Source organism: Bos mutus, chromosome 19, assembly GCF_027580195.1.
Source record: "Bos mutus isolate GX-2022 chromosome 19, NWIPB_WYAK_1.1, whole genome shotgun sequence".
NCBI lineage: Eukaryota > Metazoa > Chordata > Mammalia > Artiodactyla > Bovidae > Bos > Bos mutus.
Window position 1 is genome coordinate 26466992 of NC_091635.1, and position 26832 is coordinate 26493823.

The 26832-nt window shown below is 53.3% G+C and overlaps 2 protein-coding genes across 4 annotated transcripts; one reads left to right on the forward strand and one right to left on the reverse strand.

Annotated features, from left to right (window-relative positions):
* The first annotated feature begins 953 nt into the window (after positions 1-953).
* On the forward strand, positions 954-4560 carry RPL19 (ribosomal protein L19). The gene is made up of 6 exons (XM_005897992.3): positions 954-997; positions 1711-1817; positions 2803-2925; positions 3548-3668; positions 4036-4146; positions 4352-4560. Exons 1-6 carry the CDS (start codon positions 993-995, stop codon positions 4473-4475), a joined length of 591 nt encoding a protein of 196 aa, XP_005898054.1. The 5' UTR covers positions 954-992; the 3' UTR covers positions 4476-4560.
* A 4924-nt stretch (positions 4561-9484) lies between these two features.
* Positions 9485-23115, reverse strand: STAC2 (SH3 and cysteine rich domain 2). 3 transcript variants are annotated; one of them, XM_070388814.1, is made up of 11 exons: positions 22669-23115; positions 15514-15820; positions 15066-15163; positions 14799-14889; positions 13354-13466; positions 13204-13276; positions 13050-13111; positions 12505-12602; positions 12087-12138; positions 11607-11744; positions 9485-10950 (listed from the first exon to the last, which is right to left on the reverse strand). In XM_070388814.1, the coding sequence occupies exons 1-11, from the start codon at positions 22756-22758 to the stop codon at positions 10846-10848; spliced, it is 1227 nt and encodes a 408-aa protein (XP_070244915.1). In that variant the 5' UTR covers positions 22759-23115; the 3' UTR covers positions 9485-10845. The 3 variants fall into 3 exon arrangements, with proteins under 3 accessions (XP_070244915.1, XP_070244916.1, XP_070244914.1); XM_070388815.1 differs by having other exon boundaries at positions 15775-15892; XM_070388813.1 differs by having other exon boundaries at positions 15514-15892.
* Between the last annotated feature and the right edge of the window lie 3717 nt (positions 23116-26832).

Genomic DNA, 26832 nt, shown 5'->3' on the forward strand with positions numbered 1-26832 from the left:
ACAGAGAAACCTGGAGGACTACAGCCCAAAGGGTCACAAAGAGTAGGACACGACTGAAGCAACTTAGCATGCATGCTCTATTTAGCAGCCAGGAAAGTTCAGATGATAGATATGGGGTTACCAGCTGGAGCAAAGTAAGAAGTTATTACCAGAACCCAGCTTTATGTTTCTTGGACCTTGGAATGTTCTCCTTGGGTTCTTAACCAAGCCTTCGGTTCTCCGAAGCAAGAAGAAAGAACTATGAGAGGTCCTGTCGTTTGATTTAAAAAGACTTCCCAACTATTCTTTCACTCACTTGCTATTTCTCAAGTGCTTACTTATGTGCCAAGCTGTATGAGCCAAACCCATCCTGCCATCATGGAGCTTGTCTTAACGCCTTCTTTTGCAAATTAGATATATCATAACTATACAGGTACACTATACAGAGGAGGAAATGGAGGCACTAAGTAATTAAGGACCACAGTGGCTCAAAAACTAATGACCTGCACTCCAGGGCTCCCCAATTACTGGGAGAGTGAATAAAAGCTTGCTTTTGTCTGGTATCTCAGCTCATTCTCTCTTGCTTCATTCCCCTCCACCCCGCCCATTAATAAAACACCCTTCCACAGAACCCACTACACCCCGGACAAGTAGGCCACTGTAGCAAGCCCCCTTTATCCCGCCTGCGCAATCCAGCGGACTTCCGGCTTCCACTACCCACGTAATCGGGTACCCTCGCTGCGCATGCCTAATAGGAAGTCGGACTATACCACTTTGGCATACCGAAGGGGGATATTTTCCATGTTTTAAAGTTTAAAACCGACTCCTGATGTTAGACTTCTATTACTCTGGGTCTTTTCAGAATATATAAGTAAGTACAGGGTGGCGGAATATGAAAGGACCGGACGGGAATACGGGCGAAAGCGGAACGGGGGATGGACTCTCCCCGTCACAGATAATGGGAGGAGCCTAGCAAGAGCAAGATCTTTCCTTTCGCCGCTGCGGCCGCGGCCATGAGGTAAGCGCTCTTGTGTCTCTGATCCTGGTTGATTTTTACTTTGCGGGGCTCAGTACCGCGCCCCATACTGGAAAAGACAGGGCAGAGGCCGCCCTGAAGCGGCTGGTCCTGGAGCTTGGGGTAGCCGGAGCACACTAGCGCCCGGCCTCGAGGGGAGGTGGGTAGGGGGACGTCTCGGGAACTCTAGGCCGGGGGAGGGCTGGCTACGCGCCCTGCACGTGTCTGAGGCGACCCACTTGGGCAGAGGAAAGGCGGCGGCGGGGACTGGGCTGTGGCCCCCTTAACTCGCTGGGGCAATCTGTGACTCCGAGCCCATCCCTGCTTCCATGTGACGTAGGACAGGCCGCAAATAGGCCCCAGGCCTCTGCCTGCCAAAAGCGCGGCGATCCTAGCACTTTGATGGCTTCTGCCCCGTAGACCCATCATTAAGAAAACTTTTAAAGCTAGTTTATTGCTGAGATAAGAGACAAACGAGCCCAGGAAACAGTCCACTGGCCACAGATTCTTCACGTTAAACACTATTTTTCGTGCTGGATACCAGAAAAGGCGTAAGCCCCCCTCTTCATTCCCGTTTTATTCGCTAATCTTATTTTCTAGAGGGGAAAACAAACCCACAGACGTTGTGTACGTGGGCTGGGCAGGTTTTGTTGGGGATGCTCAGCCTTGCCCAGGTATGGTTTCCAGGACCTGATAGTGTTTTCTGTTTGTCACAGTATGCTCAGGCTTCAGAAGAGGCTTGCCTCCAGTGTCCTTCGCTGTGGCAAGAAGAAGGTCTGGTTGGACCCCAATGAGACCAATGAAATCGCCAATGCCAACTCCCGTGAGTTCTTGGGGTCTACGTTCCTCCTTTACCCTCCCCATTTCTCATCCTTTGTGCAATGAAAGGTGACAACAATTATGTTGACTGTTAACATAAGCTAGCTTACAGTCCTGGCGGAGGGGTGGGGGGTCTCATAAAATGGAGGAGCCATGAAAATATGGATTGCCAGAGGTTCTCTTCCTGAACTTTGCCACAATGACAGGATGGAAATTGATGGCAACCACTCAGTGTTAACATTAATAAATATCGCTAGAGTGGATGTTCTGTTTTAAAGCTATATGAGAAATTTTTGGAGAGACAGTACAGGGACTCGGGGATTGGGGGGAGGCCTGTAGAGATGGCCAAGGAAATGAAGTGATGAATTGGGAAGTTCAAATCTGAATATACAGTGGGCAAGTAGGAATTTATAGCCAAGGAGCATGGTGAAGGGGGTCAGTGGATGAAAAATTACTAACAGGACGACAAACTATAATGGATTTTTTTAAATAAAGAAAAATACTAAGAGGAAACAGGTTAGGGGGTGTCTGGCTGAACTGACCTAACAGAATTCTTTAAGGAAGTGTACAGATTGGCCTGTGAGAAGCTTCAGGAGCTGATGAAAGTTTAGCAGGAATCTTTGTCAGGAAAATTCTTTTCTGTTTGGGTTTGTGTTATTGTCATATGTGCTCAGAAAATCCTTATTTTAGACTGGTAGCTAATAGGTAAGACAGAATCTGAAGGACTAGGACATATCTGTATACTATTTTGATCACATATCCCCAAATACGTATATTTTGAGTGCTATTAGACATCTAAAAGGATAGAAGTTTTGTTGTGTTTTTTTTTTTTTTTTTTTTAAGGAAAGAAATAGAAGGTCCCCCGTTTGTACCATTTTTGAAAATCGGGGATGTGAGCCATGGCTCTGTCATGTCCTGTTTGGACTCGTGAGTTATGACTGGTGGGACTAGGGCCCACCTGACTGACCACGTATATTGTGATTTCCCAGGCCAGCAGATCCGGAAGCTGATCAAAGATGGGCTGATCATCCGGAAGCCTGTAACTGTCCATTCCCGGGCTCGATGCCGGAAAAACACCTTGGCTCGCCGGAAAGGCAGGCATATGGGTATAGGTAAGTGTGTTCTGTTTGTTCCAAGACTTGGGGAAAGATAGGTGATTAAATGTAGACTGGGATCAATTCAGAATCTTTCCCCATTCTGACTTATTTTTAACCCTTTTCTTAGTCCATGATGCTTGGTGTGTTTTTCTGTCTGCAAATCAGAACGATGGCACTGGTGTGGGAATTGATGGTATTGGTAGAAATACCAATTGAGCACCTATACCTTGCCAGGGATCCTACTGGATACTTGGGAAATGTCATCCTATAAATCCTAACATCACTTTGTAAGGTCAGCATGATCTGGGGAGATGAAGGTCACACCGCCTTTTAAGATCTTAGAGCTTACCTGGTGCAGGCTGCCTCAGTGCGTGCCTTGGAGTATTCACATTCTGCCTGAAGTGAATGAGAGATAATTGCCTTGTTTCTGCTTCTTTGAAAATTGAGTAAATGAAAGAAGTTTAATACTTGAGATCATCTGTAAAATGGAAATAATGCTACTTAAGATGAGGTACAACTCTTGGTACATGACTCGGTGGACTATAGAGTGTTGCAGAAGTTAGTGGCTCTTGTTGTGACTAATCAGCTGGCTCTAGTAACCCAGATGCACTATGATGAGCCTGACTCTTCTTCCTAGGTAAGCGAAAGGGTACTGCCAATGCTCGAATGCCCGAGAAGGTAACCTGGATGAGGAGGATGAGAATTCTGCGCCGGCTACTTAGACGATACCGTGAATCTAAGAAGATTGACCGCCACATGTAAGTACATTCTCCTGGCCTCACCAAGATCCATTGTGGCTTTGCTGACTTGTTCTTTGCACAGATGCAAGCTCTGTCTCATTGGCCTTGGGCGGAGAGCCATGTGTCTTACACTTTTCTTAGGAAAGTTCTTCCATTCGATCCTCCCTGCGTACACCATCAGGGTAGCCCAATATCTGCCAAGTGAGCTCTTGCTGTCTCCTAATTGTGCAGAAAGTCTTGGATGAGGGAAAGAATTCTCTGCACCAGGAGGGGAGAGGACAGGAACTCTACATGCTTAGGGGCCTTGTGTAGAAGAGCAGATCAGGGCCCACCTCTATTGATGCCATTGCTGACCAGAGCCTCTAATAACCCTTGTACCCTACAGGTATCACAGCCTGTACCTGAAGGTGAAGGGTAATGTGTTCAAAAACAAGCGGATCCTCATGGAACATATCCACAAGCTGAAGGCAGACAAGGCTCGCAAGAAGCTTCTGGCGTAAGTTCTGAGACATTTAAAATATGCTAATGTCTAGTCTTAACTTCCATGTAGTCTGTCCAGAATACAGCTGTTATGTTAAAGATACATACTGCTGTGTCTTGGACACACCCGCACGCCATCAGTGTTGGGATAGTGTGGGGCTGTTGGTTAGTTGAATCAGCTTTTGGTGTTCCCAGCAGCTCACCCATCTTCTCTTTTCCAGGGACCAGGCTGAGGCCCGCAGGTCTAAGACCAAGGAAGCCCGCAAGCGCCGTGAAGAGCGGCTCCAGGCCAAGAAAGAGGAAATCATCAAGACTCTGTCCAAGGAGGAAGAGACCAAGAAATAAAGTTCTCCCCCTCTTCTCTGTACATAGTGGCCTCGGCAATTGCATAGATCACTCATTCAATAAAAGACAAGCCTTTATCTGCCTACCTCTGTGCTTCCATAGTCTTCAGTGGGGTCTTCACTGTTTACAGGACCAGCACTGAGGACTGGGATACAGACCCTTCCCTGGGTTCCTGCTTTGTTGCTTCCTTGACTCCTAGCCTCTGGTCAGGCTCATGCCCCCTCCATCCATGGCGTGTGGGGCCTACTTTGAAGGGAGGGGAGGAATGACTTCTACCCAGGCTTTGGATATTGTGCCTCAAAACTGCCCTTTACAGCAGAGCATGAGTGGCACTTCAGACGCGGTCTCAGATGTTGGTTTTTGGTTGGTATTCAGTTGTGAGTTGTACATTAATTAAAAACGACAGAAAATAGTATGCTTGTGCTCAACTGCACTGAGGTTCAGAGTTGCAGTCTGCTGCCTTGGAACCCCAGGACAGCGGGGATTGAACCACCGCCACTGGTCCAGAAGGTGTGATCTGAACCTGAACTGCTGGCTGCTGCCTGAGCTCTTTAGACAGCCTTATTGAGATAGAACTGAAGCCATCATTTTGACCATCCCTATTTAAAATTTCTAAACATTTTTTTCTTTCCTTATCAGTACTGTTTCCTGTTTTGTTTTTTGCTTTATAAGCATCAAGAGGGGTCCAAAAAAGACTTTGTTGGCAAGAGTTGGAACAAAGGCACGTGACACACTTGTCAAAGCCATTCTGGGTTAACTCTGCAGATGAGAAGTAGGTTTTATTTTCCCTGTTGTATGGTAGTAATAACCAATAAATCTTTCAGTAAGGTATGTGCTCTATGAGCCAGATACTGAGGCATTTACATTGACTTGCATTGGTTCTCTAACATTATAAAGTAGGGTATTTGCTTCTCCATGTTCAGATGAGAAAAGAGGTTAAGCCACATGTTGGGAGTCACCTGTTCAGCCTGAATTAGTGTTGCATCATTAGGGATGGGGAGAATGAATTTGAGATAAATAACCTGGCTTGGTTCCCAGGCCTCAAGCTTTGGAAGACTGGGCAAGAGACGTCTTTGATGGTCAGAAGGATCCAGTCAGTGGAGGATGCTTGGAAGAGCTCACTTGAATATTTTGAGTGGGTAACAGTTTGAGGGACTGGTGTCCAGGTGGAAGGGATCAGTCAACCAATCAAATACAGAAGTGTCAGCTCCGGTGAGAAGTGGGAAGGAAAGGGGAACAGCTATGACTGGTGCCCCTCCTGGTTACTTCCCTGCCTTCTACCTGTATTCAGGAGGAATTCTTGTTTTGGAGTAATGAGAAGGCCAGTAAGGGGTCTTCAGGGTGTGTAATGGGCAGGTGTGCAGATCTGCATTTGGTGTGGGAAAGGCAGGGCTAAAGTGATCTTGAGGGCAGCAGACCTGTCCCCATCTCTGCCTTTAGTCTCCTTGTCCATTCTGGACAGTAGAGAGATGGGTAACCCAAGGCAGGGAGGCACAGACAGAATAGTCCAGACAACCTCTACCACCACCCATGTGCATCAGAATCTGGGCTGAGAGGACACTGATTTGGGGTTGCCTGTTGCCACCATACCAGCCTGTGCATAGTGGATCCATAGGACCTGCTCTAAGCCTATCATTCCAAATGGGGAGCTGTGGCCTGGAAGAAGAAGGGCTATCACCAAGCTGCTTGGAGCATGAGACACCTTCCCATGCCTGGACCAGAGGAGGAAGGGCATGGAAGGCCACCCACCTCCACCTCCTCCAGGCAGTAGAGAGATGACAGGAAGGACAATTAGAACCTTCACTGGGGCTCCTGAGCCGCCCGCACAGAAAAGGGTTGCCATCATGGACCAGGAGATGGTGCTATTCTCTCACAGGTCACTGAAATGAAGTTAAGTGGTAGTCCTAACAGTCGTGTCTGACGCTGCAACCCCATGGACTGTAGTCTGCCAGGCTCCTCTGTCCATGGGATTCTCCAGGCAAAAATACTGAAGTGGCTTGCCATTTCCTTCTCCAGGATCTCCCCAACCCAGGGAATGAACCCGGGTCTTCCACATTGCAGGCAGATTCTTTACTATCTGAGCCACAAGGCAAGCCAGACCACAGGTCACTGAAGATATAGGAAACTGCCTTACTTTGGTGAGGGGCTGAAGGGAGGGGGAGGGAAGAATTAGGTTGTAGGAGCCTATCTCTTGGGAAGGCTTGCATCTAATCACTTCTTTCTGAAGCTCACTCCAGGCCTAAGGTTACCTCTTTCCACCACCGGCCTCTAACCCCTTTCCAGGCAGTGCCTGGGAGGGCCCCCTCAGCAGACAGATCCCCTAAAGTAATCACTGGATCTCTTCCAGTCCTGGAGCCTTGAGAACTTCTAATGAAATGACATGTCCATTTGGGACTTTCGTCGTGGTCCAGTGGTTAAGAATCTACCTGCCAATGCAAGGGACACAGGTTCAGTCCCTGGTTCTGGAAGATTCTTCATGCTGCGGAGCAATGAAGTCCATGAGCCACAATTACTGAGCCCACATGCCGCAACTACTGAAGCCTTCGCACGCTAGGGACTATGCTCCTCAGCAAGAGAAGCCACTGCAATGAGAAACCCACGCACCGCAACTAGAGAAAACCAGCGCGCAGCAACAAATACCCAACACAGCCAAAAATAAATAAATAAAAATTAAGGGAAAAAAAGACATGTCCATGCAACTGGTCCCATCATATAATTTTGCATACCCTTTAAAGGGGTTCATGGCCCCAGGTAAAGACTCCCTAAGCAAGTCCAGCTCCATTTCTGGAGAAGGAAACTGAAGCCTGGAGGGCCCCCCAGAACCCAAGCTTGGCTTGAACATCAGCACCCACCTTTGATTCCTTCAGATGTGCATGGGGTGGGGGGTGGGGGGTGACTCAGAGTGGGCTGCACATGACAGCTACGAGCACAGCTGCTGCGCCTGGAGAAACGCTAAGGTCCTCGGTGCTATCTCTGAGGTGAACAGATGAACCACCTGGCCTGGCTTCCCAAAGCACAGGGAGAGCTGAGGCTGGAGGTATGCGCTGTCTTCCTCACACTCTTCAGCAGGTGCCCCCAACGTCCTAAGCATTGGGGAGTGGGTGTTAAGGAGGTGGGGAGGGGGGAAGGCTGAAGGAGCCAAAGGCAGTAGGGCTAGTAAGATGGGGGGGCCTTACTCTGTCTGCATCTCCCTGCCTCCACCTCTGGTTCCTATCTTCCTGCCCTTTTAGGCCTCTTGTTTCTGGCCCCCAGACTTCCCTCCTTTTTGCATCTCCCCTAAACCTAGATAACCTTAATCTCTCAGGGTACCCAGGTTAAGCTCAGGCTGAGGTAGGGGACAGAGGGCACAGACAATAGCCAAATGGTGGGTGGGCACCACCAGGGGGTTGCTGAGCATCCTCCACCCCAGGCCAGTGGTGTTGCTACTCCTGCCACCCCCAGCGTGGACACAGAGGAGGGCCGCGGCTACAGCGGGGGCACCAGCTGTTCCCAGCCCCCAGGCTGTGAGCCTGCTTTGGGTGGTTCAGCCACCCGAAAAAGCTGCTGTGTTCAGCAGTGCGGCAAATGAGCTGGGGGGAGGCGGGGGTCCAGGCCAGCTGCCGGCTGGTACAGACACAAGTGGGTGTTCAGAAGGTTTGGCTGAAAGTCTCTGACTGTCTCCAGGGGGTGAAGTCTTGATCCCTGGAGCCCCTCCAGCATCTCCAGGGGTCTCTGTTTCCATCATACTGGTTTAAGGCTCTGAGGAACCCAGGGTCAAGTTGGGGAAGAATTGAACTGGGAAGTGAGAGATAGAATTTCTGAAACCAGCTCGACCATTAATTTGCTGGGTGACCTTGGGCAAGTTATGAGTCTGCTCTGGGCCTCAGCTGCTCTGTGTAAAAAAGGGACAAGTTTGGGCTGGATAATCTGTATGACCGTGGGCAAGCCGCCTAATATCTCTAGGCATCAGTTCCATCATCTGTGAAAAGGGGACACCACCACTTTCCTCACTGGGTCCTTAAGAGGAAAAAATAAGTCCCTGGCACAGTTTCCCAGACACAGTAGGTGTCTATTTGTGTGAGTTCCCCTCTTTATAAGCCTTTCCACTGGGTCTGTGACACTTTTATCCAATCCCACCATCAAGGGTCCTAGGAAGGGGAGTCACCTTCCTCCTGCTCCTCTGCTGCCTCCCTACCCGCATCATTCCTGGATGAAAGGGACCCAATAAAGCATGGTTTGGGGACCCAGGGGCTGGTCCCACCTGGCCCACCTTGATTTGGGGGTGGGGGGCTGGAAGGCAGAACCGGGTGGGTGCCTATCCGGAGGAGCAGGCCTCCCATCCGCTCTGCATTCTGGCTGCACGCGGTTGCCCTGGCACCCCCGCAGCCTCTCCCTCCCTCCGCGCCCCTCTGTCTATAAATAGCCCAGGACGTGCTCGCCTGGGCGATGACGCGGCCCGGCGTGCCGGAGGGGAAAGGCGGCTCTGCCGAGCAGGTGGGCGGCGGGCACCGCGGCGGGAGGGGCACCACCGCGGCCCCCTTGCGCCAGGCTCCCAATGATGGGCGTGATTGAGTCATCTCAGGGCCGCACGGTCCGCCAACGTATCTGCCTCGGGCTTAGGGGGCTGAGGGGGCGAGGCTGATCTCGGGTGGATATTGAGGCCGCCAGACCCTGGGTTCGGCTGGTCTCCGGGGGCACCTTTAGGTGGGCAGAAACGCGGAGGTGCATGCCCGCCCGCTGCGCGATGCAGGTCCACATCGAACTAGAAAATGACCGCAGCCCCACCCTCTCTCCCTCCGGCGTCCCCCAAACCTCCTCCTCCATTTCCTCAGATCTGGAGTGAGGAGGCGCGGGGACCCTCACTGTCAGGGCCAGCCCAGCCCCTGTATCCCTCCTCTCAGAGATGAACACATTCTCCACCTTCAGACTCTCTCCTATTTTGGTCCACACCCACCACACCTCCAGGCCCCGCCCACCCCTTCCCGTCCTCTGACCCAAGCTGATAGATACATAGAGCAGCCAGATTGGGACAAGAAACATTTAATTAGGGGTCTGGGGGCTCAGCAATGCCCCAGCAGACTCCTCATGCAGCCTCATGTACAGTGGGCATTGGGCCCGCCCCTGGGATATTGCTGGGGGGGCCTCATGGCAGCAAACAGGGCAGTGTGGCTTGAGTTCCTCCTCCCTCTGAGAGGGAGAGGTGGGGCAGGGGCCAGTGGGTAGGAGGGTGTGTCCCTCCCACCACATGGGAGGGTGTGACTGTGCCCAGGATGGAGGTGGCATTGGCTGGCACGATCAAGGGCACAAGAGGAGGCTCTGAGCTTGGCGGGGAAAGGGAGGTTGGCACCAGAGAAAAGCAACCTGCAAGGGAGGGGTCCTCTTTGCGTGTCCCCACACACCCCCTCCCCAGCGTGCCTACCCCCTTCCCTTTCTGGTGGTCAAACAGAATTCATTGTCTGTCTCCCACTCCCGCTTCCTCCCAGGGCTGTGTCCTGGAAAAGGGACCAGATGCAGCCAGAAAAAGGGCCCCTGCAACGGCAGCCCTGTCCCCCACAGAGCCCCGAGTGAGGGGGTAAGGGAGGGCTATTGCAGGGTCAGTCCTGAGGGTGGGGTTCCTGGGGCAGGCCTGGCAAGGCCTGGGACAGGAACTGAGCGTTCGGAGTCCTGACAGTGAAATGGGGATTGTTTTGATCAGGTGGACCAGTGGGTTTCTGTGTGCAGGCCGCTCTTGGGTGTGTCCTCTCCCAGTGAACAAGGGTAGAGTGAGGTTGCTCTGATTCGCCACACTCTCCCCAGACCTCAGCCCTCCCCTCCTCTGCCCACCCAAGTTTCAAGTAACAGGAGAGAGAGCCACAGAACTTTCCTGAGAGTTGATGGAGTGACAGAGGTGATGAGACCAGGGTCCTCCCACAGCCCTGAGCTCCCTCCCCACCCAGAGCTGGGGCTGAGGGACCCAGGAGGGCCCCACTCCCAAAGTGACAGCTTCAGGGTCACACATACAAGGGCCCGAGCAGAGGCTCTGTGAGGAGAGGGGGTGTCAGGCATGCAAAGGTGTCGTGGGCGGGGATAGGCTCTCTGGAAGAGGCAGCCAAGACGTTCCTCCGGAACTTCCTCTCAGGGCTGGACTCTGCATGGCAACTGGACCGGAGGAACCCACCTAGAGTTTTGCCATTCCCTCCCACTTTCTCCTCTTCCCCACTCCCAAGTCTCAGAGCTGCAACCTCTTCAGGGCACCCCAGGACCCCAGAAATAACACCTTTCTCAGTACAGAAGGCTCCCAAGCCATGGTGAGTGGCCCCTAGGAGAGGAGCAGAGGGAACCCCCCCGAGGGGCCAGAAGCTAGGAGGGCTGGGCATGGGCAGGGGTGGCTTCTGGGTTCTCTTGGCTCCTCTCAGATCTCGGTCAGGGCATCGGCTGGAACCAGGCCCCGCTTCTTGCCACTGCTGACGCGGATGAAGCCGTCAGCATCTTTGCTCCTGCCCACGCCCACACAGATCTGAGCGGGAGAGACACAACACTAAGGCCTGGCGCTGCCTGCCTCCCTGGCCCCGAGTCCTGCTGATGCCTCCCATGGGGCCCATCCCAGGGGATGATGGGACCAGCATGTGGTTGGAGCTGGGGTGATGGGAGCAGATCCCATGAGAATCCAGGGCACAGCAGCAAGAACCAGGCGGTCAGCGGACACCGAGCAGCACTTCGGGGCTGACCTTTGAGATCAGCTGGTCTAATGCCCCTGACAAACTCCCCGTTTCCCAGAGGAGGTAACAGCGGGGAAATGACTTGCCCGTGGTTGACAATAACGTTCAGACCTAAGCCTCTGGACTCCCACCCCAACGCTCTTCCCCTAGCTGTCTCTAACATAACTGAGCCCATGCCTGTGTTGGCCACCAGCCCCAGTTCCCAGCAGTCCCACTGCTGCTGCTTTCTCTCTTTTCTTAGTGAGAATCTCAGTTCCCCGACCAGGGATTGAACCTAGCCCATGGTAGTGAAAGCCTGGAATCTAACCACTAGGTCACCAGGGACTTCTAATCTGCCCTCCCTCCTGCCCCCAGGCTCCAAGCCTCCTCCTCCTCCAGGGTGCTTGCCCACGTTCCCGCCACTTATCTCCCTCCTATGCCAGCCTCTCCAGCCATGCGGGGCCCAGGTCCTCACCTGGTTCTCCTTGAGGCTCATGTAGCCTTGTTCCTTGTTCCCAGAGAAGGGTTGGCAGCAGCGCCAAACGTTCTCACCTGGTCTCACCCGCTGCACAAAATTGGCTGGGAAGAAGCCAACCCGGTCGCCGATCTTGCCCTGGAATGAGGCTGGCAGTGAGCACTGTGCTGCCCCAACCCCAGCTGCTTTCTCTAGACCTAATATCCACTCAGAGCCAATGCCATCATCCTGTAGATCCTGGGTTCTTTTGTGTTTGAGCCCTTAGCTGGGGGGCTTCTGGGTTGGGAAGGGCACAAGGTAGGCAAAAGAACAAGACTGGGGCATGGAGGGGTGAAGTAAAGGCAAGACCTGAGGGTGAGCCTAGGCCTGGCTAGGTCATGGAGGAAGGAGGGGGGATGTTAGGGAAAGTGCCCTCTGGCTCTCTGGGCTAGTCCGGTGCCTACCACGGCTCACCCTCCGCTCCCCACCCTGCCACATCACCTTCCACCAGTCTTCATTAGAGTCATCCACCAGCATGATCCGGTCTCCAGGCCTGGGACGAGAGAGTATGGGGGGCAGGGGGTAGCATGTGGGGCAGGAGGGACCTGCCCGTCCTGCATCCCAACAGTCCTAGACCCTCAGGTCCCCTGCAAGGGCACACGATGGCCCCTGTGTGACCATAGGTACACAGACACTGTCTAGGACAGAGGCCTGGCATCAGTACCAACCCTCTTGGACTCTGGCCCCTCTGTCTCATCTGGGGGCTCAGTAGCCTCCAGCATGCCTGGCAGAGGCTCTTGAAGGTCCCCCTCAAACTCATGTTGCAAGGTCTGGGAGTGCAGAGCCCTGAGGTTGGAGGCAGGCAGCCCCCGGGATCGGGGTGGGGGTGGGGGAGAGGCCGGGCCACTGGGGGACTCACTGCAAAGCCAGGTCATTCTTTTCCTGGGGCAGGAACTTGTAGAGCGCCACGTAGGAGTACATGGGCCCCACATCCTTCCGGAGGGCAGGCCTGGGGGGCTGCGAAGAAGCTTGGGGTCATGGCTGGGGGAAGGACACCTTTATTACTCCACCCACTCTCCCCTTGCCCTGATCTTGCCTATGCTGGGGCTAGGATATGGGACAGTGACAGGGAGAGGTCAGAGTCTCCTGTCTGCTGTGCCCACATACCCCTGAGGGACTGGGCCAGGGGTGGGAAGGGGGCACCTCCTCTGCCTGCTGCACTGGAACTGCCCACCCTTGGGGAGTAGGAGTGGGCTCAACAGGCACGGGTCAGTGTTGGGAGGGGTAACACCCCTGCCTCCCATGCCTACTGACCCTGGCATTGCATATCCCTGTAGATTGAGGATAAATGATGGCACAGTGAGACTCCCACTCAACACACTCTCACCCACCTAGGGATCAGTGACAAGTAGGATGTCCCCTTCCCACCTGGCCGGCCAAGGCTCAGTGCCACCCCAGCCTCACCTGTTGTCCTGGGCTCTTCTCCTCTGGTCCTGACCCTTCGCTCTCAGCTGGGGCTGTGAATACTGGAGATGCCAGGGTGGGGCCAGAGTGTGAGGCTGAAGGTGGTGGCCCCCACTGTGCTCTGTTCCTGCCCCTGGTCCCCAACCCCACTCACCGCTGTCGCCAGGGCCCTCCTCTGAGCTGCGGATGCTGCCCTCCCCATCCTCGGTCAGCTCATCCCGCTCGCTCTGGGGACACAGAGAGGGGAGGGCTCAGCCCCCCACCCTCTGGGACCCCTGCCCCCTCCCTTTGGTGTTCCCCATACCAGGCTCCTTGTGGGGGACTCAGAGGTGCTGCTGAAGCTGGAGCGGTTCATCAGGGCCAGGGAGGTGCCATAGCGCAGGGTCTCGTACACAGGGTCTACCTTCCCGCTGGCCCCTGCCGAGGAGTCACCATCAAGGCTGGGCACCTGGCTGCCCTGCTAGCTGCCCTGCTCAGCCAGCTCTAAAGTGAATTCTGCGCATGCCCCTCACCTGCCCCTGCCAGGTCTCCCTAATTGCAGTGAGAACTCCATGTCCTCCCATGGTACCCAGGCACAAGCCTGAAGCATCCTCCACCCCTCGCCCTCTGCACTGTCCATGTTCACTCCATCACCTCGTCCTGCCTCCCAAACAAGTCTAGCATCTGCTCACTTCTCTCCAGCTCCACAACTGCCAGCCTGATCCAAGCTACCAAACTGGCAACCATCATAGCTTCCCCATGGTCTCCCTGCTTCTCTCCAGCCCCTCCAATCCACACAGTAGCCAGAATGCTCTTGTGAAAACACAAAAATTGACCTTAGAATAAAGTCCAAAGACTTGTGGTTACCGAGGAGGGGTGGGGGAGGGATGAACTGGGAGTTTGGGATGAGCAGATACAAACTGTTATATAGAGAACAGATAAACAACAAGGCCCTACTGTATAGCACAGGGAACTATATTCAATATCTTGTGATAAACCATAATGGGAAAGAATATGAAAAAGAATGTATATATATATAAAGAATGTATATAACTGAATCGCTTTGCTGTAAAGCAGAAATTAACACAATGTTGTAAGTCAACTATACTTCAATACACTAAACGTTAAAAAAAAAAAGAATAAAGTTCAAAGAACACTCTTAAGAGGGACCCTAAGGCCCTGCACCCAGAGTTCTATCTCACCCTCTCACTCCCAGGCCTCATTGTCCCTTTTCTGCCCCTTCCTGCTTCCGGCCTGCCTTCTGTCCACACTGGTCTTCCCCAGATCCTCAGGTTAATTCCCTATCCTTCAAGTTTCCTGGATGCTTTCTTTGTCTCTGTGGATGAGTGGATGCCTTTTTATCCTCTCTTCGTTTCCTATCCTTCGGTTGCAGGCATTCACCAAATGGTGGCTAATTGATGATTTGTGTAATTATCTATTGCATGTCTAGCTCCCTTACTAGACCATGAGCTCCACCTTATTTAAGACTGTGTCCCTGTGTCTAGCACAGTGCCTGGCACTTAGCAGGTGCTCTATAAAGTTTTTGTTGAAGGATGGATGGATGGATGAACGGATGAATCAACTCTACATTCAGGACAGAAGCATCCAAAGAATTAGGGGGAGGGGAAGATGAAGAAAAATCTAAAAAAATGAAAAGGGAGTGGTAGCTGTGCCAAGAACAGGCAGTGCCAGTGTAAGTCAAAGCCCATCTGAGGAGTGTGTGGGTCTCTCCTCACACCACAGGGATGAGGGACAATGCTGGACACTCACCAGTGGGTGGGGACTCCTTGCTCATGGCACAGGCTGGCGGAGGCTCATGTACCAGGAGTGGGGAGCTGAAGTTGCGGCGGAAGGAGGAGGACTGTGGCAAAAGCAGGCAGAGAGAGGGTATGGAGAGGTCACAGCCCCCGAGAGGTGCTGGCTTTCCCCAAGCCCAAGCACCCCTTGACCTGAGGAATCAGCCCTGAGTGGCACTCAGAGCCCCAGAAGCCAAGCCTGGGAGCACCAGTCAGCCATCTCCACGTGGTCCCCACTCACCGTCTTGCCAGGGCATTGCTGGTGGGAGATCTCCTCAGAGCACCAGAGGTGGACACTGACTTTACATGTCTTACACCGCAAACCCTGCTTAGAGTTTCCTGGGAAGAACAAGAGGGGTGGTCAGTGACAGGGGATGGTCAAGATAGGTTACATCCATGGGCAAGGAGCAAAGGAGGTAGGTTAGGGCGTGGAGGGAGCAAGGGATTGGGCTTCCTCATGGCAGCCTGGGGCCAAGCTCTGAGAGCTGACCCCGATACAATCAGGGTGTAGCTGACCCCCAGCTTGAGACCCCACCCACCCTCAAGGGTGCTATGTGTCTGCCTGCGTGGAGGGGCACAGTTAGGTCTGGGGACCATGAATAGCTGGAGCCTCGACTTCAGGCAATCCGTTCCATGGGCCCACTCCCCACACCCACCCTGGCCCCTTCTGTTGCCACCCCGGCACCTACCCACAATGAGCTGGTGGCACAGCTCACAGGGGCTGGCTCGCTTGAAGACGTGTTCCTGGAAGCTGTGCAGCCTCACTGGTTTGAGTGGTGCCAAGGGGCGTGGGACTGGGCAGGGGGATGGGGCGGGAGTGGGCAGGCCCCGGTCTGCGGAGGCTGGTGGTGGGGTAGGAGGGGGCAGCGGGGTCGGGGGCGTCAGCAGCACCTCAGTGGGGCACTTAAGCTCAGAGCCGGAGCGAAATAAGAAGTTCTCAACGCTCTTACTTCGGAGGATGGTCTTGAGAGAAAGAGAGCGCTTGAACCGCTGGAGCTGAGAGAGGAAGAGGGATGGTGAGCCTGGAGGGGGCTGGCTCCCGGGGGTCTCTCCTCGGCCAGCAGCAGCCTGAAGGTGAGAGCCAGAGGTGATACAAAGCTTCTCCTGAGAGAGAGGCTGCTAAGTTCCAGAAGGTAGGTCACCACCCCAGGTGCCCACAAGAGCCAGGCAGGGAAACTCCTCTAGCAAAGGAGTTCTTACTAGAAAGGCTAATTAGGAGTGGTGGGGACTGTGGCAAACTGTATGGCCAGCAAGTAACTGCTGATCTCCTATACCAGCTGAGGCTAGTCTATGTGAGCAGCCCAGCATTGCCAGGGTTCTCAATTTTTAAAAAGAAATCTAGACTTTTTTTTTATAAATGTAATTTTTTTTTGGTAATTTTATTTTACACGGCATGTGTAATCTTAGTTTCCCCATCAGGGATTGAACCTGTGCCCCTTGCAGGAGCATACAGTTTTAACCACTGGACCACTAGGGAAGTTCCATATAAATGTGATTTTTTAATAAAAAGATTAATGCGCTTAATGAACTTATGAAATTTGAAGTCAGTTAAGAGGGACTTCCCTTGTGGTTCAATGGTTAAGACTCTGCGTTTCCACTGTGGGGGGTGGGGGCTGGGGGGTGATGAGGGGGTTGGGGGGATGGTCATGGGAAAATCCCCCATGCCGTGTGGCCAAAAAAAAAAGTCAGTTAAGAAATTGAGACTCTTATGTGAAATTGAATAGAAACCAAGTCAAGAGGGGGGATGGTCATGGGAAAATCCCCCATGCCGTGTGGCCAAAAAAAAAAGTCAGTCAAGAAATTGAGACTCTTATGTGAAATTGAATAGAAACAAAGTCAAGAGGTTTTATTCCTTTTCTTTGCAGAAATGGTAGTATAGTATTTCTCCTGTACCTTGCTTTTTTTCACTTAACAGTAAATCTTGGAAATCATACCAATACACAAAGAGTTTCAGCATTCTTTTTTAATGGCCACACAGGAATTTTATTGAATGGGTGTGCCATTTACTTGAGTTAACAAAGTAATACTTTGGGGGCCCAAACAAAACATGCCAGGTCCTCAGTTCTTGCACAGGGAGAGGGGCGTGGTTGCTCTGGACTCTCATCCTCAGTGTTGATTCTCCCTCCGAAACACCTCTCCAGCCTATCCCTTGCAACCTCTCAGCACCCCTAGAGCCTTGCCCTAGCTCAGGCTCTGGCACCCTCAGTCTGGTTCAGGGCTATAACTCTTTGCCTCCACCTTGTCCATCCCCACCTGTTCTCCATGCAGCAGGAAGGTGACCCCTGACAATGCAAAAACCATTCATGGCTCCTCAGGACTCAGTCAAGGCCTTTATGCCAGCCAGGGCACTACTACTTGGCCAAATCCACCCTTCCACCCCATGCCTTCCACCTGAGTTCAGACAAAATGACTTGAACTCATCTGTATTTTATGCTTCTGGCGTTTGACACGCTTGTCCTCTTCTCTGTCTTATCCAATTATGTCTCGCTTTCTATCCTCCAGGGTTTCCTGTGACTATTCTTCCTCGGGGGAGCTATCTCTTCTGTAGGGATTCCTTTTAGTGGGACCACATGAGTGCTCCGATCAGGTTTATGCTTTGTCATTTACTTCTCACTTCTCCAGGAGGTTGTGAGCCCCTGGAGAGCAGGGAAAGTTGCTTCAAATCCCCATAATGGGCTTCAGCACATAGAAGATGCTCATTCCATGTTTGTGGAATAAATGATGAGCAAGTGGCTTGAACCCTAAACAGAGTGCATGTTCTGGAGCATAGGATGGATTCTGCATGAGGCCAGAGCACAATGGCCACCTGATGTGAACAGCTGACTCATGGGAAAAGACCCTGATGCTGGGAAAGATGGAGGATGAGATGGTTGGATGGCATTACTGACTCAATGGACATAAGTTTGAGCAAGCTCCTGGAGTTGGTGAAAGACAGGGAAGCCTGGCATGCTGCAGTTCATGGGGTCGCAAAGAGTCGGACACCATTCAGTGTCGGAATAACAATGACAAAGAGCTATTTCTACTGCTCACCTGAACATACCCTTATTCTGCCTGAAATGAAATCTGGACGGCTCTACCCAGACCCTTGCCCCACTCACCTCCTGTTCAGAGCCCTTTCTCCTGCCCACTTCTTTTCACTGGTGATTAAAAAAAAAAAAATGGGGGGAGGGGACATAGGGCAGGGAGACTTGGCCCAGGTTCCCAGCTGGGATACCAGGCAGCCTGTGTGCCATGGCTGCCAGCTTGGCAGCCATGCCAAGGGGATGGAAGCGGAGACCCCTCTAGCCCTGGGGAGGCCAGTAGGCCACAGGACAAAGGGGAAGCAGAGGGGGAAATGTTTGGGCACAAGGTGGGTCCTGGTGTGCCAGCTGAAAGGCCAGACAGAGCCCTGGGGTGACTGGCATGTTGAGCTGCCCAGCTCCTTCCAAATCCAGTTTCCTGGCCAGTACTGTGGGCTTCTTTGTGTGTCTCTGAGAAGCAGGGCCCCAGGCCCCAGATGCCAGGGTGCTGGGGCAGAGGTAGAGGCCCAGAGGGACAATTAATTAGAACACAAATGTGTTCTATGGGCCAAACGTGGCTCTGGAGGCTCTGACAGGCCTGGAGGCGGGTGAACCAGCCGCTGCTCTGCCCAGGAGTTGTAGGCAAAGAGCACAGGAGGCCTCTGGGAGCACAGGCTGAGGGTGGGGGCAAAATGAAACCTGCTCCTGAAGGCAAGTCACTTCACTTCCTCTCTCTGAGCCTCAGTTTCCCTACCCCCAAGAGGAAGGAGGCAGGGTTAGGTGCTTTCTAAGCAAGACGGAAAGCAAGAATCTGAAAACCCCAAACCAAAAACCTAAACATATGGGGGACTTCCCTAGTGGTCCAGTGGCTAAGAGAGGGGCCAGGCTCGATCCCTGGTTGGGAAACTAGATCCCACATGCCGCAACTAGGAGTTTGAATGATGCAACTACAATGGAGACCCAGTGCAGCCAAAATAAATGAATATTAAAAAACAAAACAAAAAACTAAATTTATAAACATAATGAGAGGTGGTTATTATCAGAGTCCTGGAATGGATATGCAGCATCTCATTAACCTTCCACCATCCTCTGAGGTAGTGATAATTATTGTCCCACTTTTCAGGATGAGGAACTGAGGGGTTAAATTACTCACTCATCATGCGTCCTCAGCTGCTAAGGAGCAGAGCTGGGACTTGAACTAGTGGCTTTGGCTACTGAGCCCAAGGAGTAAGGAGCCCTCTGCCTTGGCCCTCACCTCTGCCCCTCAGTTGTGCCATGGGCTTGTCATGAGATGTAAGCTTAGAAAGACTGGCCACCTGGAGCAGTGCCCACCCTGCACCACTCTGGCCACAGCCCCTCAGAATTGTTCTCTGACTCTGTTGGTCACCTCTTGTGACGGCAAGAGCACCCTCTCTTGGGACAGTCATTCCATCTTTGGGCAGCTGCAATCGCTGGAAAGTGCTTCCCTATATAGAGCTGAAACCTGCCTCCCTGCCTATCAGCCCTTGTTCCTCCCTTGGCTCAAGAAAGGGCTACTCCCGCTTCCGCACATCAGTTTTCAAATATTTGAAGACATCAATCATGTTCCCCCCTTCCGAGGCCATTATTTCCAAAGTAATCCTCACAGGATGAGGTTTCAAACCTCTCTTCTGTCCAGCCTGTGCCCTTTCCTGGTCCCTGCCTGGCCTTAGTGCCAGGAGCCACCGCTGCAGGGGACCAGAGGCCTCTGGAACAGACTGTTCCCCAGCGCCGGGGCAGTCCTGACTCTGCCCCAGATCCCAGGAGGGTAGAGAGGCAGGAAGGAATAACACCTGGGGTGGCTGGCGGATGTCAAAGTCTGTGGCTGGAGGGCAGATGCAGGCATCTCTGCCAAATGGCTTAATGCCTGCCCACTCCAGAGACATCTGCCTTGGCCACCCAAACCTCATCTTGGCTCAGCCTAGCCAGGTATTTCCACTCCTGGAACTCTTAGTTTCCAGGGAAGACCTCCCACCACTATCTTTTTGGTGCCCCTACTGTCCCAGGACCCATTCCCTGACAGGAGAAGTTGCCATATACCCTGGCAAACGGGCACATCTGCATCCCATTTCCTCCCCACCTCCCACCCAATCACCGCCAAAGCACCAGGAGCTTGTCTGGCTTGGAGCCTGGACCACCAGGCCTGTCATTCTGAGTCCCTTCTTGGATGCAGGGCCTGGCCTCCCTGCCTCCTCCCCACATCTCCACACCCTGGATGGTCCTTTCTTCCCTCAGTTCCCACCAGCTCCTGAAAAGGTATCAGGCAACTGGCAGAGGGGGTGGCAGATGTGACACAAGCTGACTCAGATGGCAGAGCTGGCATGACAAGATTTTCCCAAGAATGGCACCAGAAGGGGTGATGGCAGACCCCACGAAGTAGGATGGGATGGGGACCCAGAGAGGGCAATGCTGACATGAGGAAACTCACTGAGTACCTTAGGTTTAGGAGTGACACCAACCTTAGAGTGGGCAGGAGGCTGAACTTGGGCTGCAAGAAATTCCCAGGGACCCCCAAACACTGATAAATAAGTCTGGAATGTTGGCTTCACTGCCTAACAGGCACCAGCCTCCTCTGTTGTACCTGCCTCAAACTGAGCTGGGTGGGCAGCAATCAACCCTCTCCCTTCCTTCCCCTCCACCCCCACCGTCTGAAGACAGAAGCTTCCTTGGGACAAGTTGAGATGGGGGGATGGAAGGAGGCTGGCAAAGGTTCTGAATTCTCTCTGCCCACCTCTGCTGTCCTGAGTACCTTCCCCCCAAAGCCGAAGCCCAGCCCGTGTTGTTATTATGGAGCCCTTCATAAGTGAGGTACAGGGAGGGGGGCAAAGGGGCAGGGATCCAACTGACCTGGTACAGAGGGACCAGGTCAAGTGTACACTCTCTTCCTTCCCTGCTCCTCAGATCCCCATGGCTCAGATCCAGAGGTGTTGGAATGAGATGGTCCTTGGACTGGGAGAAATGAGGTGCAGACCTGCCAGCCCTGCCAGCCCCACACAGCTGAGCTTGCTGATTGCTGAGGCAGCACTGCCCAGCACTCCTGCCTGCCTTCAGAAAGCCCTTAAGGAGGGGGCGGAGTGGCCAGACCGTGGTGTGGGAAACAGGACAGGATCTGAGAGGCCCCAGTGCCCTGGGAAGCAAGCAGGGAGGTTGTATGCGTCTGTCCAGGGTGATAAGAAGGCAACTGAGGTCAGGCTCACTGGAACTCAGAATGGGGCTCTGTTTCTGGGACCCTCTGCTTGAAAGAAGCTGTCACAGTTATTCCAAGCAATATCCTCCCACCTCAACACCTCATTCTTCTCCCAATAGACTTGACTGTCTGAAGGGGAGTTAACTCTGTGGTCTGAGAGCCCAAGGTTTCCAGTTCTCAGAAGGGAGCAGGAGAAGGCCAAGTGTGAATCTGAAGTCTTGGATATGGAGACCCACTGGATCCCTCCGGTTTAGGGACAGGAAGCCTACCTGGGGTGCCTAAGCCAGACTCCATCCACTCGGGCCCTATTCATCTTTCCTTGGTCATTTCCTGGATGACCTTGACCTTGAATTAACCTCATATCGTGGGAAGTAGTCCAGAATTAGGAGGAGGATGGGCATGGGAAATAGCTATAGATGAACTAGTGATACCACGGGGAGCCAAAGATGGCACCCATTTCTGGTCCGGGCTGACCCCCTCCTCATCTGGGTAACAGAAGCCAAGTGGGAACCAATTACCAGGGTGGAAGGGAAAGGGTAACCTTGGCCTGAAGTCTGGGGAGGGGACAGAGAGGACTGCCTCCTCTCTCCCCATCCCCAGGGACCCTGCTCAGGTTGCTTCCCGCACAACTTCTTGTGGGTCACCATCTAGAACTTGGGGAGGCAGCAGACAGATTAGAGGCGGGGGTTGCAGAAAGTGAGCCCTGTTGTGTTCTCCGTCCCCCTCCCCGCCCCCAGCCCCTTCAGCGCCAGGAGTCTGGGCTGCGCCTGACTTCATTGGGGAATAATTTATTCATTGTGACTCCCGCAGGAGTAACAATCATACATAATTAGGGTTAATTATGACATTCATTAATTATGATGACTTCCCTTTTTGCTTCTACCCGCTCCCCACGCCCCCACTACCACCCAGCCCCCGTCCCGCTGGCAGGGGGGGTGGGTCTGCCTGTCTTTCTGCTCCGGAGCTGCAACGACAGTCCGCGGGTCCCCGCCCGTGATGGCCCGCGCTGCCGCAACACCCAGCGCGAACTCGGAAGCTGCGCACCCTGGGGCCGCGGGCTCACGTCGCCGAGCCTAACCGGGCTGGGAGGAGGGAATGTCGGACTGCGGCGGGTCAGAGAGAGCCATAGAGACTCTGAGATAAACACGCAGAGGATCCGGGAGAGACGCACAGAGAGATACTAAGGCAGAGACAAACAGGTTGTAGAGACACGGGCAGAGAGAGGGGGACAGACTGAGCTACAGGCGGAGACCTGGCGGGCACAGGAGAGGTGCGCCTGGCGCGCACACTCGGGCGCGTACACCGGCCCACACCCGCTACACACCGCTACACACTCCCTCTGCTTTCGCTGCGCCGACTCCCTCCAACAAAGCCGAGTTACAACCTCCCTGGAGGGTCGTGGGGGAGCTCCGCTCATCACGCGCGCAAGGGCGTGTCGTGTTTGAGTGATGGGAGCTGTTTGCGGTCCCTCATCCGAACCTACTGCCCCTGGGTCGCCGCGCGGAGCGTTAGGGACCAAACGGGCCCTTCTACGGTGACTCCAGGGCACCGGAGGCCACAGTGGCAACTGAGTCGGGAGGAGGATGCCCCGGCTGGGGGCGCACAGGGCAGGGGTCCAGGCCTCGCGCCTCTCGAGTTACCTTGGTTTCCTGGAGGGCAGAGACGGTCCCCGGGGGGGTGTGGGTGGCAGCGTCATCCGGTTCATTCTCCTTCTCGCTCATTTCGGTCATGGTTAGGGGAGACGGGAAAAGAGGGTGCCGAGACCCGACGGCAGCCCACCTGGAAGCAGGCTAAGGGTGGCAGGCGTCTCTCCGGGACCTGAAGCCCTTAGAGACAGCCCCCCAACCCAGTGAACCCCTGGAGAAACCCGCCCAGGCAAAGCAATCCCCACTCCCGGGTGCTGGCGGAGAAAGTTCCTGGCTTGGTGGGTGAGAGGAGGCAATTATACGGAGCCGAGGGAGCAGGACGACCCCAAGAGTGAGGATCAAGGGTCTGAAGAAGATGCTGCTCGGAGCGATGAGAGGAGGGAAGTGGGGACTCGGGCAGGAACCGAGGAAGGAAGCGATGGAGCTGTCAGTGTCCGGCCCGCTTCGCTGTCCTCTGCGCCCGCCCCCCACCCCTCCCCCTTCCCCTCCCCTCGCCGGCCCCAGCCGGGCACCCGGCGGCCCCTCCGCCCAGTCCTCGCCTCCCAACTTTGATTTAGGAGGTCGCCTGGTCCCTCCCCCTTCCCTCCGCCGCTCCCCCGCGCCGCTATGCAAATCAGGTTCTAAGCTATTGGCTGCTGCGGTGGCCAGGAGGGCGAGCTGGGCGGAGCTTTGGGGGGCTCGACAAGATGGGGAGGAGCTTGGAGGGTAAAGAAGTGGAGGGGCAGTTTCACACTGAAAAATCCGGAATGGGGGTGGGGGAGCATGACAAGGTTGAAGGAAGGTTCAGGAGATCATATTAGAGTCTGGAAGGGTTAGAGGAGGATAGAAATAGGTTGGATTTGCAGAAGGAGAGCCGAGAATGAGATGAAAGTAGGACTTCTTGAGAGTGAAGAGTGGGGAAGCTTCCACCCCATTAACTGGATGTCTCTGCCCTGGAAACATTCTCTCCAAATGTACACATCCTTGGACTGTGCGGTAGGGGTTTCTTCTGCAAAGTATAGATAACTTAACACCATGTGTCAAAGGCCAGCCCTGTCCTGGAAAGCAGGACAACGACATGGCTTTCCAATCCTGTTGTCTGGACTTCAGCAGAGAAGAGACCTCAGTCCCCACACTTGAGGTCCCCAAACCTCTCCAAGACACTCCCCCTCCTAAAGATCCTACCACAAGTGAAGTTAGATGGGGGTAGGGAGAGGTGGACCCTCCAAAGAGTCTTCTGTCCACTTGATCTGAAGCTACCTCTGCTAATGCATGTCGCTCACCTGCCATTTCCTCAACTTCTCTGCTCTCCCCTCCTGGCCCTTCTGGCCCTTCATCTCTGGGCCTGTCCAAGAAAATGGAGGGAGGCTGGAGATTGAGAGAAGCCTTCCCTGGGTGTGGGTGGAGAGACTTCTGGGTCTAAGTCCCCTTCCTGCTCATCTGCTGCGGGTGATGAGATGAGGAGTGGGTGGCACTCAGAAGGGTCCTGCCTTTATGCCAGCCCTGGAGGAGGGTCTGAACCCTGTGTCCCTCCTCCCCACCCACCCGTGCACACAGCCATTCATGTGATCTCTCGCCTCCTGAAGATGTGCTCACTTGGAGTTGGAGCACTGCTCAGGTTACAGCATCTAGGGAAAGAGATTTATTTGCCAGTGGCAGAAGTAGGACAAGGGCAGACGGGCGGGCGGGTCTGTGGTTGTGGGGGCTTAGTCTCCTCCCCCTCCAGATCCACACATGGCAGACTCTGAGTGCTCGATTTCCTAAAAGGAGTTTCCACAGAACCTGACCTCAGCCCTCAGTCCAGTTTCCCCAAAAGCCCATTCGTGATCAGCCTCTCCTGTTCCCCTCTGAGGGCCACCTTCTTCCCTCCAGCCCAGCACAGGTCAGCCCAACAACCCCTCCCTAGGCAACTCAGACTTAGGAATGCTTGGAGCACCCTGAGATGGTATCATCAGGCCTCTATCTCTAGCAGTCTTGAGCTGGAACAAACAAGCTTCTTCTGTGTTTGGAGACCTCCTGAGGGATGTATGTACCTCTGTGTGTGTTAGTTGCTCAGTCGTGACCAACTGTTTGTGACCCCATGGACTGTAGCCCATAAGGCTAATCTGTCCATGGAATACTTCAGGCAAGAATACTGGAGTGGGTTGCCATTTCCTTCTTCAGGGGATCTTCCCAACCCAGGGATTGAACCCGGGTCTCCTGCACTGCAGGCAGATTCTTTACCATCGGAGACACCAGGAAGGTACCTCTATTTCCCTCCAAAGAACTGAGGCTCTGGCTTCCTTTGAATCCAATAACTGGGTAGTCACTAATTTGCTCGACCTTGGGTAGGTAACCTTTATTTTTTTATTTTTATTATTTTTATTTATTTATTATTTATTTATTTGACTGCACCAGGTCTTAGTTGCAGCATGTGGGATCAAGTTCCCTGACCAGGGACCAAACCCAGGCCTTCTGCATTGGAAGCAAGGAGCCTTAGCCACTGGACCACAAGGGAAGTCCCTTGAGTAGGTAACTTTTAAAGCTTTGATTTCTTCATCAGCAAAATGGAGACTCTGCCCACCTAATTGTTCAGAGGATGAATGAGATAGTGCGAATATACCACTTAGCCTAAGAAAGACAGACACAGAAAGTTTTCATTTTCTTCTTTCTCTCCTTTTTTCTTGGGGGACTTGTCTCTTTCTAGGTCTTTTTCTGAGGCAGAGAGAAGAAACAGCTTCCTTTCCTCACTTGCCTTAGCTGTCTGGAGCCTGTTATGTCATGGAAGAACTAACCCAGAAGGAGACCCTGACTAGACTTGGGAAAGAATTCTCAGGGGAATCAGTGGTATGGGGGACCAAGGAAAGGCAGGGAAGTCTGTGGGCTCTGGGGCCCATCTGGTCTCAGCAATAGAAGCCTAAGGTAGAGCAAATATGGAGGAGGCAGGGGGCTGGATCCCATGACCTCTGGATGTCCTTTCTGGCCGACAGCCTTCGTGTTTCAGAGCAATCTTTCATGAACTAAGCCTGAGTCATTGTCTCAGTGCTGACAATTCCCACTGCAGTGGCTCAGAGCTGGGCGGGAGCAATGGGGCTAGCTTCTCTTGGGGGCACACTGTCCATCTTAGATTTGGAGGGCAGAAATGAGGGGCGGGCGGAGCAAGGGGCAAGGCATTCCAGGAGGATGAGTGGCAATCACTCAAAAAGGCTCTCAGACCGGAAGTCATAATAGAACTACCAGGAGGCCTCTTACTAGGAGAGCTGAGTGAATGAGCACAGCTGCTGGGCTCTCGGGAGCCTGGGGATGATGGGATGAACAGATGATTTCGAATCTGCATATGGCCAAAGTCCAGCACACTAAGAGAACCTGGTCCTCACCCTGGTCTGCTCTTTTTTCCTACTCTGTGATCTTGGGCAGAGAGCTGTCCATCATCTCTGGAGGGTCTTTAGTTTCTTTCTCTTCAGATTGGATGAATTGGACTAGATTATTTTGAAACAGGGAATTGGATTAAATGCGGAGGATAATTGTCTGTCTCTTAGTGTTCTTTTGAGCATTCTATAAGTTAATATATGTAAAGAATTGGACAGAGAAAGTACATGATAGTTACTACTGTATTTTTAAAAAATTTTAAGGATTCTTATTAACCTTGGGTTTGTAGGTGAGTTTCAGGGAGTTCATGAACCCCTCGAAGTTGTATCAAATTCTGGAGGATAAGCATTTTCTGGAGGAGAGTCCAGAGCTTTCCTCTGCTCCTCAGAGAATCTAAGATCCCCCAAGATTAAGAATCACCAGCCTGAATGACGCCAGGGCCCTCCATTGGGGGTTGAGATTCTTTGACCGCTATTCCATAAGGACTGACCTATTTTCTCCTGTAAACACCTTCAGTTCAAGCCCCTCCCTGCTTTGGCCTCTGCCCTCATGGGTTGTCAAGGACAGCCCAAGCTGAGCACATGAGTGGCTGGCCTTTCCCTCCAGCTTTAGAATTGGGGTTCCCACGTTGGGGCGTTTGTCATGGTTGAGGCCAAGCCTGGGTTCTCATCTCCAGCTGGGGAGAGGAAGAGTGCCCAGGGTCAGTGGGGCTGGGAATGCAGAGAACACAGTGAGAGGCCTGGCCTTGTCCCATCTCCCTCACGTCCCCCTGCCAGCCCACCCCATGGGCCCCAGAGGCAGATGCCACTCTAATGAGCTAAGACTCGTGGC